The 14,702-nt window shown below is 45.5% G+C and overlaps 1 protein-coding gene across 1 annotated transcript; it reads left to right on the forward strand.

The window, feature by feature from the left end:
- Window positions 1-4,245: 4,245 nt before the first annotated feature.
- Window positions 4,246-14,610, forward strand: LOC131383929 (structural maintenance of chromosomes protein 1A-like). Its single transcript, XM_058441666.1, has 6 exons — window positions 4,246-4,404; window positions 4,840-4,994; window positions 5,117-5,268; window positions 6,423-6,492; window positions 6,783-6,893; window positions 7,327-14,610. Exons 1-6 carry the CDS (start codon window positions 4,281-4,283, stop codon window positions 7,408-7,410), a joined length of 696 nt encoding a protein of 231 aa, XP_058297649.1. The 5' UTR covers window positions 4,246-4,280; the 3' UTR covers window positions 7,411-14,610.
- The last annotated feature ends 92 nt before the right edge of the window (window positions 14,611-14,702 follow it).

The following is a 14,702-nucleotide window of genomic DNA, read 5'->3' on the forward strand; positions in this document are numbered from 1 at the left end:
AATATGTCCAGGCTCATCCTCCCCATTTTCCATCCAGACCTGGAATCAACTATTTCTCCAGGAAGCTCTGACTTCCTTTAGTGGGAAATGCTATTATTTAGCAACTACCATCTGGATATTGGAGTGTTCATGATTGCTGGGTTTGTTAGTGCTTCTAGAACTTTTCAATAGATTGGGCTATTAAATGCGTTTTTTTTTTATTTTGAAGGAAAAATGCATCATGAGTTCATATTGATACTTTGAATTGAAATTGTAAATTTTAGTTTAACATCATTGATTTTCTTTTTGAGTCTCCCAGTTATCGTTGCTGAAAATCTCAGTTCCTAGCAACACTAACATAATAACACATTTACTTTATCCTACTCTGTATATACTAGTTTGAAAAATCACAATAAGATATTATTAGTAAAAGGGCCAGGCGCAGCGGCTCACGCCTGTAATCCCAGCACTTTGGGAGGCCGAGGCGGGCGGATCACAAGGTCAGGAGATGGAGACCATCCTGGCTAAGAGGGTGAAACCCCATCTCTAATAAAAATACAAAAAATTAGCCGGGTGTCGTGGCAGGAGCCTGTAGTCCTAGCTACTCGGGAGGCTGAGGCAGGAGAATGGTGTGAACCTGGGAGGGAGAGGTTGCAGTGAGCTGAGGTCACGCCGCTGCACTCCAGCCTGGGCGACAGAACAAGACTCCGTCTCAAAAAAAAAAAAAAAAAAAAGATATTATTAGTAACAATTTGATTATCGAATGTAATTTTAAATAGTTTAAGATTTTCTGAGATTCTTTTTATTATTAAGCTAAGGAAAGCCTCATTGGGAATGTATAGTCGTGTTACTATGTTTTAAAGTAATTTGAAAGAATTATCTGAGTGTCTAACCAGCTTAATATATAGTTAGGTTTCTTTGTTTTAGTTTGTTTTTCATTTTTAGGGGTTACTCTTTTTAGCATTTTGATTTTTTTTTCCAGCTTTAATTTTGAGATGTTTCAAGCCTATGGAAAACTTGAAAGACTAGAACAGTGAACACTCATATGCCTTTCACCTTAGATTCACCAGTGAATATTTTACCACATTTGCTTTTTCTCTCATCTTTCCCCTATCTTTCCCCTCCTTCCCTCTTGCCTCCCATTACTTGCAGTTTTTTTGTTTTTGCTGAACCTTTTGAAGGAAGTGTGGCCATGATACTTCAGCCCTAAATACTTCAGCATGCTAAGAGCAAGGGATTGTCCTACCTAACCATAATTTCATATTGTACCTAAGAAAATGAATAATTAGGTTTCATAATATTTAATCTTCAACCCATATTTGAATTTCTCTAGATGTTCTAAAAGTGTCTTTTGTAGTTTTTTTTTTTCTTTTTGGAACTAGTATCCAATCAAAATTTATGAATTTCTTTTATTTATTATGTCTCTTTAGTTTCTTTTAATATGGAGCTATCCCTTTACCTTTTATTCATGGCATTGATCTTTTAAAGAGTCTATGAGAGTTTTCTTGGAAAATGTCCCACATTATGGATATATTCTTTTTTTTTTTTTTACAATATTATTTAACCTGTTCTTCCAACCCTTGTATCTCATGTAAATTGGAAATTTCATCCAGTCTGGAGGCTCAATGGATTCATGTTAAGTATTTTTTGGCAAGAACATTTCATTGGTGAACTTGATGTGGCATCCTTCCAGGAGGTACATCATGTCAGGATGTGCCCATTATTAGTGATACTGAGTTTGATCCCTCAGTTAAAGTGTCAGTTGCTAAGTTTTTCAATGCTAAATGTACACTTTTACCTTTGTCATTAATTAGTAATCTTTAGAGTGATGCTTTGGCATCTTGTGAATATCTTGTTCCCCAACAATTTTCTACCCAGTGGTTTTCACATTTTGATTTAATTTTGCTTTAATAGTTATATATAACATCTTTATGTGTTTCTAAAACCAAAAGTATAAAACAAGGTACATGAAGAGAATTCTTGCTTCCATTCCTGTCCCCTTCACCTCTCTTTCTCGATAGATAACCCTTTAATTAGTTTTTGGATTATTCTTTTTCTTGTCGTTATATGTTTAAAATACAAATATATTTGTATTCCCTCTACCTTCACTTCTATAAAATATAGCATACACTATTGTGTAGCTTTCATATTTTACTTAAAAATCTATCCTGGGACCGGGCGTGGTGGCTCACACCTGTAATCCCAAGCACTTTGGGAGGCCTTGGCGGGCGGATCACGAGGTCAGGAGGTCAAGACTATCCTGGCTAACACGGTGAAACCCCATCTCTACTAAAAATACAAAAAAAAATTAGCCGAGCGGGTGCCTGTAGTCCCAGCTATTCACTATCCTGGAGACCACTCCAAAGTAGTGTATAGAGATCTTCATAAGGGCTTTCTAAAATGTACATAAGTTTATGTCCTTATTATTCTTGAAATCATTCACTGGTACCTCACCTTTCTCAGGATAACGTCTAAACCTTATAAGGCCCTTTATAATCTGGCTTCTACTTGTCTATCTAGCATCTTCTCTTTCTGTGCCCTCCAACACGCTTGTACGCATGCACATACACACACAATTTCTACTACTGCCATATATATATTTTAGCTTTTGAAGTTTATTAAAGTTGATTACTTTTTTTTTTTTTTTTTTGAGACAAGGTCTCGCACTGTCATCCAGGTTGGAGTGCAGTGGCACCATCATAGTTCACTGCAGCCTTGATCTCCTGTGCCTAAACAGTCCTCTCACCTTAGCCTCCCAAGGAGCTGGGACCACAGGCATGTGCCACCATGTCTGGCTAATTTTTTTATTTTTGTAGAGACAGAGTCTCCCTATTTTGCCCAGGCTGGTCTCAAATTCCTGTTCTCAAGCGATTTTCCTGGCAGGCTCCCAAAATGCTGGGATTAAAGGCATGAGCCACCATTCCTGGCTTGCTTTCTCTTTTGAGTTCTTTTCAATTCGATGAACGGACCATGAGCAACCTCCCCTGGCTATTTTTTGTGATGCTCCCAACTGCATAGAAGTCTTTTCCTGGCCAGGCATGGTGGCTCACGCTTGTAATCCCAGCACTTAGGGAGGCTGAGATGGGTGGATCAGTTGAGCTCAGGAATTTGAGACCAACCTGGGCAACATGGCGAAACTCTGTCTCTACAAAAATTAGCCAGGCATGGTTGTGCATGTCCGTAGTCCTGGCTACTTGGGAGGCTGAGGTGGGAGGATCACTTGAGCCTGGGAAGGGGAGCTTGCAATGACCAGAGATCATGCCATTGCACTCCAGCCTGGGTAATAGAGCGATACTCTGTCTCCAAAAAAAAAAAAAGTCTATTCCTTTTCTCTGTCTTCACTTGTTCATCCTGTAGTCCTTAGCTTAAACATATTCCTGGAAGCCTACCTTAATTTTTATCACCCGATGAGGTAACCAACCAGAACACCTCAATGCAGGCACATATTCTATACACTAGTGAGATCCCTCCCTCTACTTATACTTATTTATACCCAAAATACCCTAGGCTCACTAAACGTAATAGTACTAACATTCACCACTCAAGAACTATCAATCTCCTGATCTCTGAGTTAGGTGTCTTTCTTGTGTGCTGATTCAACACTGCCTGCCTATCATTGTTTTCACATTCATCCTACAGTATTCTGGTTGTTTACTTATGTGCATTCCTCTGTTAGACCCCTGAGCTCTGTGAGCACAGAAACCAGGGCTCACAGGACAGGATGGCCCGAGTGCCTGGCACTTGGTAGGCATTCAGTAAATATTTATTGACTGAAAGTGGCAGAAAGGCACAAGCCCAGACATGCATTGCAATATCCATAAGAACTAAAACTAAACTCAAATGGAATTTGCTCAAATGTAGTGATCTAAACAGAAAACGTGAATTGCCTTACTTATTGTGGAGCTGTAAGTGGAGTCCAAAGCGGCCAGCGTGGGAGCCTCCAGGTCATCCTGGGTTGGTACTGGCTCATGGCCTGGGCTGAGAGCCAGAGAGAGGCACCACCAGCTGCTCCTCCTGAGAGACAAAGAGGTTGGCAGGGCCTGGGGGAAGGGCTAGAGATTAGAAAGCAGCCTCAGCCTATAATTTCCAGAGATGGTGAGAATGGTTACTATGGGTAGGATCTGGTGGAAGGAACCGAGCTGGAGAAGAAGAACCTGCCCTCCGTATAGGAGCAGGCGCCCAGGCCACACTCAGTCAGTCATCTTTCAGTGGGGGCCTTGGCACAGGGGCCAGGCCCTTCTTGACGTTGCTGGGCCTGGGGCTTACAGGATGCCCAGGCTGAGGAAGAGATCAAGCAAGAGATGAACACACTGCAGCAGAAGCTAAATGAGCAGCAGAGTGTGCTTCAGCGTATTGCCGCCCCCAACATGAAGGCCATGGAAAAGCTGGAAAGTGTCCGAGACAAGTTCCAGGAGACCTCAGATGGTAAGATTTACCCTTCTACTTGGGCCTACGATGAGGACAGGAGGCTAAAGGTATGCCACGGGCCTGCTGTACATCACAGCAGTTCCTGTTCTGACATATTTTCTTACTTAAAACTCCCAGGAGCCCTAAACAGTAGGGGTTATTACACCTGCTTTATAGAACGGAAAATTGCTGAGGTTCCCAGAGAGTAAATGACCTGTTCAAGGTCACACAGCTGGTTGCTGGTAGAACACAGGGAGGAATCCATATTTGTGTGGCTCCAGGCCCCTGTTTCTTACTCTGCATTGTATCCAATGGCCAGTCCACTAGATACGCATCCTTCTGGGACCCTCCTCAGGCATTCCTCTCTCGGTGGGATGTCCCTTGCTCTGGATTGTCATTTGCAGGTCCTTCTTGCCAGGGCACTGAGGGGTCTCCTGTCTTTCTTTCTGGCAGAGTTTGAAGCAGCCCGAAAGCGAGCAAAGAAGGCCAAGCAGGCATTCGAACAGATCAAGAAGGAGCGCTTTGACCGCTTCAATGCTTGTTTTGAATCTGTGGCTACCAACATTGATGAGATCTATAAGGCCCTGTCCCGCAATAGCAGTGCCCAGGTAGGCTGGAGCCCCTTACCCAACCAGCTGCTACCATCTTCAGTTGTCCTTCCCTCTAGGCTTCCTGTCCCTGTCTCCATCCAGACTTAGATACAGATCCTGACCCATCTGCCTTCCTCTAGGCATTCCTGGGCCCTGAGAACCCTGAAGAGCCCTACTTGGATGGCATCAACTACAACTGTGTGGCTCCTGGGAAACGCTTCCGGCCTATGGACAACTTGTCAGGGGGGGAGAAGACAGTGGCAGCTCTGGCCCTGCTCTTTGCCATCCACAGGTAAGGCTGATCCCCTAGGGCAGTTGATGAAGAGACTCAACTGAGGCCACCAGAGGCTCTGGGGCCCAAGGATATGCAGAAATCTGTGAAGGTGAAGATGGTTTGGTGGAATCTGGATTGTATCCCTGTTTCACTATCTACTGCAGCATATCTGGCTTTGGTTTTTCTGGACCTGTCTTCCCCATCCACCCTCATCTGCTCAGCATGTCCTTACCGGCCTCTGCATGTATTCAGTTCCGCCTCCAGGCTTTTGCTCACAAGGTTGCTGGCTAATAATCCCTTTCCATGTAAATCTAGCTTGATCATCACCTTTCACCCCTTCACCCTTCCTCATTCTCCTCCCCTTCCTTTAGGAAGCCCTCCTTGATCACTGTGGCATACCCTGACCTTCCCCTCCTGAATGCCAGTAGTACTTGAGTCTGACTCCCGCAACTTATATTGCTTGATTGTACAGCATCAATTTCTTGTGTGCTGCTCTGTACCAGATCCTGCGGAGGGATTAGGGACACAGATGTATCAGACAGGGTCTCTGGCCTCGAGGAGCTCACAGTCTGGTAGAAGCCAGACACATAAACAGACATGTGCTAAGTGTTATAACCGGGTGAGCATGGGTGCAATGGATACACAGAGGAGGTACACTTAACCCAGTCTGTGGGGAGGGTATGGGTAGGCCAGGGAAGACTTTTAATGACAGGTGCCACTTGAGCAGGAGATGTAAAGGATGAGTAGAAGTGTGCCAGGGAGACCAGCAGGCATTCTAGGCTGAGGGTTCAGCATGTGCAGAGGCAAGGAGGCATGACAGAGCATGCTGTGATGGCGTGTGTTGGAATGGGGTGGACCTCTAGGTAGCTCTGTCATTACGACTAGAACCTTGGACAGCTTTATCTCCCCAGCCAGCCTGGAAGCTCCTGAGGGGACCATGTCTTCTTGTGGTTCTGTAGGAACCTGGAACACAGGGCTGAGTGCAGAGGGGAGGGCTTTGTTGATGTGTTGGCTTTTAGGGAACTTTCAGGCAACTTTGAGACCTGGGTTTTTAAGTCTCTGAAGAAGTGGAGTGGGAAGCTGGCCTGTTTGATGGGCCCTGGGGCTGTCCCACCCCGCCTTGCCACCCCCTCCCCGCCTCAGTGTCAGCTCACCTACTGGTTCCCTCCCAGCTACAAGCCAGCCCCCTTCTTCGTCCTGGATGAGATCGATGCTGCCTTGGATAACACCAACATTGGCAAGGTGGGTGCAAAGAAAGTGGGGCCTGGGAGGGATGCCCCCAGGTCGGGGCTGGGTTTCAGGGAGCAACTCCTGAGTGTGCCCTAGCCGTTCCTGCTGCCTGTTCTCTGTGCCTGGGAGGCTGGGCCCAGAGTCATCCATGCTGTGGTAGTCAGTAGTCTCCTTCTCTCAACCTCTCTTTTCCCCACCTTCTTCTCCCTACCCTACCTCTTCTGCCTTTTGGTTGTGGCTGGAAAATACAGGGGACTGTTAAGATTTGAGCCTTGCTAAGTGCCTGGTGGCCTTTCCCACAGGTGGCAAATTACATCAAGGAGCAGTCGACTTGCAACTTCCAGGCCATCGTCATCTCTCTCAAGGAGGAGTTCTACACCAAGGCCGAGAGCCTCATTGGAGTCTATCCTGAGGTAGGGCGGGCCTGGCTCAGGAGCCAGTCCTACTCCCTGCCTGATTTCCCAGGGCAGGAAAGGAAGGCTGCAATGGAGGGGAGAGGAGGTGGGGGAGCATAGGGAATCAGGTCCTGAATGGCCATTTGGGCTTGTTGGAGCCCTGCCTCTGGAGGCTTAGCCAGCCCAGCCAGGCAGGGCCATTGCATTTGGGGACAGGTGGAAAGGTAGGCAGAGGCAGCCAGACAGTGGAGAAAGGAGGAGAGTACAGAAGTAGGCAGGGAGAGAAGGCACATGGGACTGAGCATATCCTCTCACACCCAGAGAGAACCATTGACTGGGCTTTGGGCAGGTATGTAGGGAGGAGGGTTTGAGGCCCCTGGTCCTGGGGCACTAGACCCCTCTTAATTCTCTCCTTACAATTTTATTTTTCTTTTTCTCCCTCCTCCTTCAGCAAGGGGACTGTGTGATCAGCAAAGTCCTGACCTTCGACCTCACCAAGTACCCAGATGCCAACCCCAACCCCAATGAGCAGTAGCAGTAGTTCTGCCCTCCCGCCCTGTCTGGATCCCTAAGCTGTCCCTCTCCCAATCTCTGGATATTTGACTCCCAACCTTCCCCCTGCCTCCTGGCCCTTTTTGGTGTAGTCATGGGATTTAGGCACTGCTAATCAAGCATGAAGAGGAACAGAGGTGATGTTAGGTCTGGAGCAAAAATTCCTGAATGACAGGGAGTATTCTGGCCTCTGAAAGGAGGTGCTGAGCTGAACAGGGCCATCTGTTCATCACACACACCCCCTTCCTCCCCCTCATCACCCATAATCGTGGGCCCCTTGGGCCTCTTGCCCACTGTGTGTGTGGGTATGTATGTGTGTATGTATGTATCCGCATGTGTGCATGTGAGTATGTTTGCAAAATAATAAAGGATATTGGAGACCTGTTTTAGAAGGAGCCTAGGCTGAATTTGATTCCAAGAGAGCTTAGGATGACAGCACCCCTGAGCTGGGCAAAGGTACTCAGGACCTCATAGGAGACTTAGGCAGTTACCTGAAACTGCCTTCATTCACTCATTTGTGTATTCATTCATTTATGTATTCATCAGACACATACCGAACACCCTCTATTTGTCAGGCTCTGTGCTTGGAATACAGAGTTGAATCAGACATGACCTCTACCCTCCTAGTAAGGAGATACAGTGGGTTCATGAATGACTATAGTTAGCTGAATGTCATATGTACTTTGAATTTGAGAAGAGGGTAATCCCCTCTAGGCTTCCTGGAGGTCACATTTAAGCTAGACCTTGACAAATTGGTAGGATTTGGTCAGGCACTAGGAGTGGAGCATGAGCTCTGGGGACAGACAGTTAGGGGTTCTGGTCCCACTTTTTATCACTTACTAGTTGTTTGACCTTGGGCAAGTCATTTGACCTTCTGTGCCTCAGTTTCCTCATCTGTAAAATGGGGCTAACAATATTACCTACCTCATAGGATTTAATGATGTCAAGCTCCTCACTGGAGGCCTTATCCCTTCGTGGAGCCCACTAGGTGCCGACCCCTCAGAATATAACCCTCATGCCTGGACCCCTGAGAGCTTCTGATCCCAGCTATTAGGGACAGAAGAAGCCTCCAAATCTGGAAGGTGCTGAATGCCCTGCTGACTGGGAAAGTTTCAGGGCACTGATGGGGTCTACCTGGTAAGTGGAGGGCCTGAGGAAACCTGTAGCTTCAATCATGTCTGGTAACCGGGTGCCTGAGCCCCAATCTGGGTTGTGAGGAAATAGGGGAGAGGTATCCTGGGCCACATCCCAGCCTAACACGTGTGAGGTTCATTTTAGGAACTAACCTCATTAGCTGTAAGGATCATGCAGAGGCAGCAAAGCCGGGTGCGATGAGCTCAGCCTTTACTCATTCACATACACCATCACACTTTAATTCCAATCTGTATATTGCTTTTTGAAAGTTAAGTCCATTCTAATTACCCAAATAATGCATGAATTCATTCTCCTTTTGAGAAATTAGATTGTTGAAGATAGTTTCATTCAGCTACCAACCACTCCCCCTCTTGATCCTTCCCCTCTTAGTGGCTGTTTGTTGTACTTCCATTTAGACTTTGTTTTAATGCTTGTACGTACATATGTGAACTCATTGGAAATATTGTGTGTTTAATGCAAATGATATATTGAATTGTTTAGCAATTTGTTTGCTTAACGATGTTTTTGAGATCTGTGCATGTTACTTAATGTAGCTCAATCCATCTTCTGTAATTGCTGTATAGATTGTCATCATATGATTACCACATTTTACTTATGCATTTCTCTTGTGATGGACATTAAGACTGTTTTTAGGTTTTGCTATTACAAAATACTACACAGGAGCATCCCTATGCCTGTGTGAAAGTGTATGTGTGAAAGTTTACCTAGGGTTGATTCCTAGAAGTGGAATTGCAAAGTCATAGGATATTTATATATTGGTTTTTAATACTTCCAAATTGCCCTCCTGTACTATTTACTCAGTATTTTTCTTGAGGTTGATCTGAAGTCTAACATTGTTATCCTATATCATTTTCATCCCAAGTAGTGATATCTGTGAAATCACAGGTTTGATGTGTGCTAATTATGTATTTTTCTAATACATATTAAAAGACATAACTATCAAAACAAAATAAATTTGTCTGTTTTCAACCAAAGAAGTCACGTACCACTGGTGGTACTGTGTGCCATAATTTGGCAAATGCTGGCCTTTATGGACGAGCACAATTTGGGGGTCAGACCTGGTTCAAATTCTAGCTGTAGAAACTTGTGCAAGTTACTTCGCCTCTGAGCCTAAGTTTCCACATCTGTAAAAGGAGATAATAAACACCTACCTTGCAGTAGTGAAGCAAAGAGAAAATTAAATATATATGAAGCAATTTGGCTGGCATCTAGATCATTCACAGCCCTTTAAAGGTCACCTTTGCTATTCTCCCCACTTTACAGATAAGGAAACTGAGGCCCAAAAAGGTTTGAACCCAGGTCTTCCAAGTCATTCAAGTGCTTTCTCCACTGTACAGGTGGTTATCAACCTTGGCTGCACATCAGAATCGTTTGTAAAGCTTTTTCTTTTTCCTTTTTAAAAAGTAAAGCAATATATACACAGATAAAAAAATAAAATAGTACAGAAGGGCTTATAATGAGAAGCAGCAGTTCCCTGCTTGCACCCCCCACATCCAAAGGATGTAGAGCTCTTTAAAAATAAATTGCTCTGGTCCCGCCTCTGGAAATCTGATTCAGCAGGCGTGGATAATAACCCAGATAACTAACCCCTACCTCACAGGATAAAAAGGATTACATGAGATGCCTTAGGCTAAGGCCCTGGCACACAGGAACACATGTGCTACAAAGGAGCTTTGGGGACTTAAGTCCTGAGGATCCAGGAGGTGAGGTGACTTGTCCAAGATTCCACTGGTTTAGTGGCAGAGCCTAGACTTCCACTCGGATCTATTTAGTGCTTGCCCCCTGCTCTCTCCTGTCGTGCCCCACCACCTCCTGGCATCACAGGGCAACTGTTGTCAATGAAGGCTATGCTCGCGGGAGGCCGGGCACCACAGTGTTTCCAAGAGCAAGCTGGATCCGAGTAGATTCCCTAGGGCTTGTTGGAGGAACTAGTTTGACTCCCTCATACTGTGGACGCAGTAGCCTTGCTGTAGGGAGTTGAAGAGTACTCCACAACAGTATCTAAGTTTAATTGGGCACTTCCCTCTGGAAATCACAGTGTTGTACACCAGGAGCACAAAGATGAGTCAAATCTTTATCCTGCCTTTGAGCTCACTGTCTAGTTGGGGAAACAATTTGTAAAACAGCCATTAACCATACAGTATGATCAACACTGTGACAGGAGCACAGGAAAAACATCTAGCTTATGTGAAGATTCAGAGAAGGCATCCTGTAGTCTAGGTGGTGACACCTGAACTGAGTCTTGAGGGACTGGTAGGAATTAGCCAGTTGAGGAAGTAGAAGGAATTTCCAGATACTGGAAACAGTATACATGAAGACATGAAGGCAAGAAACAGCAAAACAAATACTGAAGCATGAAGATTCCTGGGGTGGGGGAAAAGCAGCAAGAAAAGGTAGAGAGGAACCAGATTGGAAGAGGTTCATAAATGCATGGCTACAGAATTCAGATTTGTCTTGTAGGACAGTGTGGTTCCCAAACTGGCTGTATACCACAAACAGGTAGGGCCTTCTGGGCCCTGGCCTCTAAAACATGCAGTAAGTCTGGGGTGAGGATTTGGAATCTTGAAGGCTTATAAAGGTTACCACATGACTAGGGTACAGCCAGATTTGGAAACCATAGCTTGAAGGCAGTGAGGGAGTCATGAAATGGTTTTTAATAGGGGGACTCCAGATAAGATGTGAACTTAACCTGTTTCTGGCTGGCTGGCCAACCAGGATGGAAAACAGATTAGGTTAGATGTTCATGCTGTATGTGCCCGTGCCTGTAGTTTCCCTGTTAATTAGCTTCTTACACTACTATATTTGCTTATTTTGTCTCTGAATAAGCTTTAGGCACCACAAGGGTGAGCCTGGGGATATTTTGCTTACCAGTATAGCCCCTGCAAAAAAGCACAGTGCCTGACACAAAAGAGGCACCCAGTAAAGTTTCTGAATGAATGAATGCATGAGTGAATCCATTTGTGAGAGAGCGAATGGAGATGACAAGATTAGTTAGGAGACTGGAAAAAGACCAGGAGGCCTGCACTAAGGCAAAGGCCAGTAGGAATAGATTGGAGGTGTTAAGGTGTGAACTGTTAAGGGAAGATGATAACTTAATGACTGATTATTGGATGTGGAGGGTGACTGAGAGGATAGAATGAGTACCCATGAATAGCCGTGATTCCTACCCTGTCCCAGTCATCTCTTTCCTTATCCATCTCTGAAACAGAATCTCCTTACATCCTCCTCAGCAACTGGAATTCCTCAAGTTAGACATTTTGTGTGCTGTGTGGTCTCTCACTGCCCCCCCACTCCCCACCCCTCCACAAGCCATTGATTCATTCATCCAGTTGAATAAATCTTGGCTAAGCACCTCCAGTGTGCAGTAAGGCTCTTCCAAGCCAGGACTCTGACTCCCTCTTTCCTACCTCAAGAGATGTTTTTGAGGGCTTTGCCAGGTAAGAGTCACATCTCTTATACAATAACTTACAGTGAGATACCCAGAATGTCAGACTTGTAAAGGAAGACTGCCCAAACCCCTTCTGAGGTCCTTAGAGGGGAATTAACTTCCTGAGGTCCCACTGCTAGGAAGTGTTGGAGCCAGAAATGGAACCTAGGTTTCCTTTCTATGTCATCTCTAGAGTCTTGATCTTGATCTATCCCATTGTAGATCAGGACAGGCAGAGGTGGTCAGGGAGAAGGTGGGACTTAGGTTGAACCTTGAAGGTCGATGTATTGGACAGGTCAAGCAAGATGCTTGCCAATTACACTGCCCCTTTCTGGAAACCCTTAGCAAACCTGCCATGCTTGCAGTCCCTTCTAAGGGGTTTCTTTAGCATAAGTTGCCATGCTCTGTACCATGTGACCTCACAATCCTGGCCACAGATAGCTAGATGTGGATAGTGTCTGATTCAAGGGCAACCAATCTCTAGGCTGGCCAGTGGCCTATTAGCTGGACTGGCATAAGGACTCCACCTTACAGGGGTGGCATGTATCAAATGGCAAACACATGAAACAACCAGATCTTTCAGGGAGGCGGAATGTGAGATATTCAGAAGAAGTGAACAGTTAATTAGAATTTAATGAGACATTAGTGGTGGTGGATGAGGGGTGGCCAGAAACTAAACAGCAAAAGCAAAGAGAAAGCTGCAGAAACCATAAGTAAGCAGAGGTCATGAGACATTTGTATAATGAGATCACGGAGCCACAGGGTGGCAGAAGCCATGAAGCAGCAAGGCAACAATGGGCTAAAAGGACGCAGAAGCCATGAAGCAATAGGAGCCACGAGGAATAGAAACCATGAGACAAAACTGACTATGAGATCCACAAAGCAGCAGAAGGCTTGAATAGATAAGATCGTGAGACAGTAGAAGCGATCAGACTGCAAGAACCACAAAGTAGCCAGAACCATGTGGCAACATGGCAACAGGAATGGAAGAGGCAGCAGGAGCTACAATGTAGAAAAGCCATGGATTAATAGGAACTGAAGCGCCGGGAGCCATGAAGCTGCAGGACCCATGAGGCAGAAAAAGCCATGGGCTAGCATCGAGGGGGGCAGAAAGAAGTTAGTCAGTAGCAGTAGGAGGAGTATAAATACAGCCAGAAAGGAGTTGAGTCACCAATTTGGGAAGCACTAGAGAAGGGAGCAACAGATGCCTGCAGCTGAGGGGGTGACAAGATAAGCCAGGCTCTAGAGCTGCTTTGGATCATGAACCATTTTCAAGTTTCTGTTCTTCCATGAGGCTGCCTGTGTAGCTGTTCTTGTCTTCCTTATTTCCCTGTGAATGCTTTAATAAATCCCCATCAGTAACCTGAGTGTGTCTTTGTTCCTTGGAATCTGAAAGGTTAACACTGGTGTGCAGTTTAGATGAGTGGAAAGCAGGGCAGGAGGTCTTCTGGTGGGTTTGAAGCAAGACATAGAGGTGGGAATTCACTCGTCCTTTCCTGCCTTACTGGCATGGGCACCTTACACTGACTTACTTGACTTATTTTTATCATTCATTCATCCACTCTTTTATTCATTACCTTATATATGCACTAACTCACAACTTCACTCACTTATTCATTAATGCATTAATGTAAGCATTTACCAGTTCATTTGCGCTTTCCTGTATTCACCCATGCATCATTTTTCCATCCATTTGTTCAGCAGGCATATGTTGAATTCCTGTCATGTGTCAGGCCCTGTGCTAGGTTCTGGGAATTAGATATACATGCCCTCCAGGAATTCTTGGCTTAATTGGGAACTCAGATAAGTAAGCGGTTAAGCGCACTAAGTATGGAAGATGACATAATGGAAGTCTAGGTGAGGCAAAGTGAGCATATAGGAAGTATTAGATGGTTCTCCCTGGGGTGGGAAAGCCTTTATAGAGGATGGGACACTTGAACTGAGTCTTGAAAGAGGAATGAGTGCTTACCACTTGGAAAGGGAGGAAAAAACATTCCAAGCAGAGGAGCTGCCTAAGCACAGTTAAATCAAGAGGGTGAAAGTGCATGGATTTCGGGGGGAATGGGGCATCACCCATGCAGTGGGAGAAGTGGTGGAATCAAAGCAGTCAAGCTTAGCTTTGACTCTGAGCAATGGGAAGCTGTAGAAGGGTTTGAAGCAAGGGACTAACCAGGCCAGATTGGTATTTAGGAGGACCACTCTGGTAGCTGGGGTGAAAGAAGGTTGGGGGCATGAAACACTGAACTAAAGAATGTACTTCAGGCTGGGCGCGGTGGCTCACACCTATAATCCCAACACTTTGGGAGGCCAAGGCGGGAGGATCATCTGAGGTCAGGAGTTTGAGACCAGTCTGGCCATCCCTACTAAATCCCATCTCTACTAAAAATACAAAAATTAGGCCAGGCGTGGTGGCTCACGCCGGTAATCCCATCACTTTGGGAGGCCGAGGTGGGCGGATCACCTGACGTCTGGAGTTCAAGACCAGCCTGGCCAGCATGGTGAAGCCCTGTTTCTACTAAAAATACAAAAATTAGCTGGATGTGGTGGCAGGCACCTGTAATCCCAGCTACTTGGGAGGCCGAGGCAGGAGAACCGTTTGAACCCGAAAGGCAGAGGTTGCAGTGAACCAAGATTGCGCCATTGCACTCCAGTCTGGGGGACAAGAGTGAGACTTCATCTCAAAAAAAAAAAAA

Source organism: Hylobates moloch, unplaced genomic scaffold (assembly GCF_009828535.3).
Source record: "Hylobates moloch isolate HMO894 unplaced genomic scaffold, HMol_V3 SCAFFOLD_7, whole genome shotgun sequence".
In the NCBI taxonomy this organism is placed as follows: domain Eukaryota; kingdom Metazoa; phylum Chordata; class Mammalia; order Primates; family Hylobatidae; genus Hylobates; species Hylobates moloch.

What these genes read in the sequence shown, in the direction of transcription:
- LOC131383929 (XM_058441666.1), top strand. Translation starts at nt 4,281, where the DNA reads ATGAACACACTGCAGCAGAAGCTAAATGAGCAGCAGAGTGTGCTTCAG. An exon ending in GTTCCAGGAGACCTCAGATG is followed by an intron (nt 4,405 to 4,839) that starts GTAAGATTTACC and finishes TCTTTCTGGCAG; the next exon opens with AGTTTGAAGCAGCCCGAAAG. An exon ending in ATAACACCAACATTGGCAAG is followed by an intron (nt 6,493 to 6,782) that starts GTGGGTGCAAAG and finishes CCTTTCCCACAG; the next exon opens with GTGGCAAATTACATCAAGGA.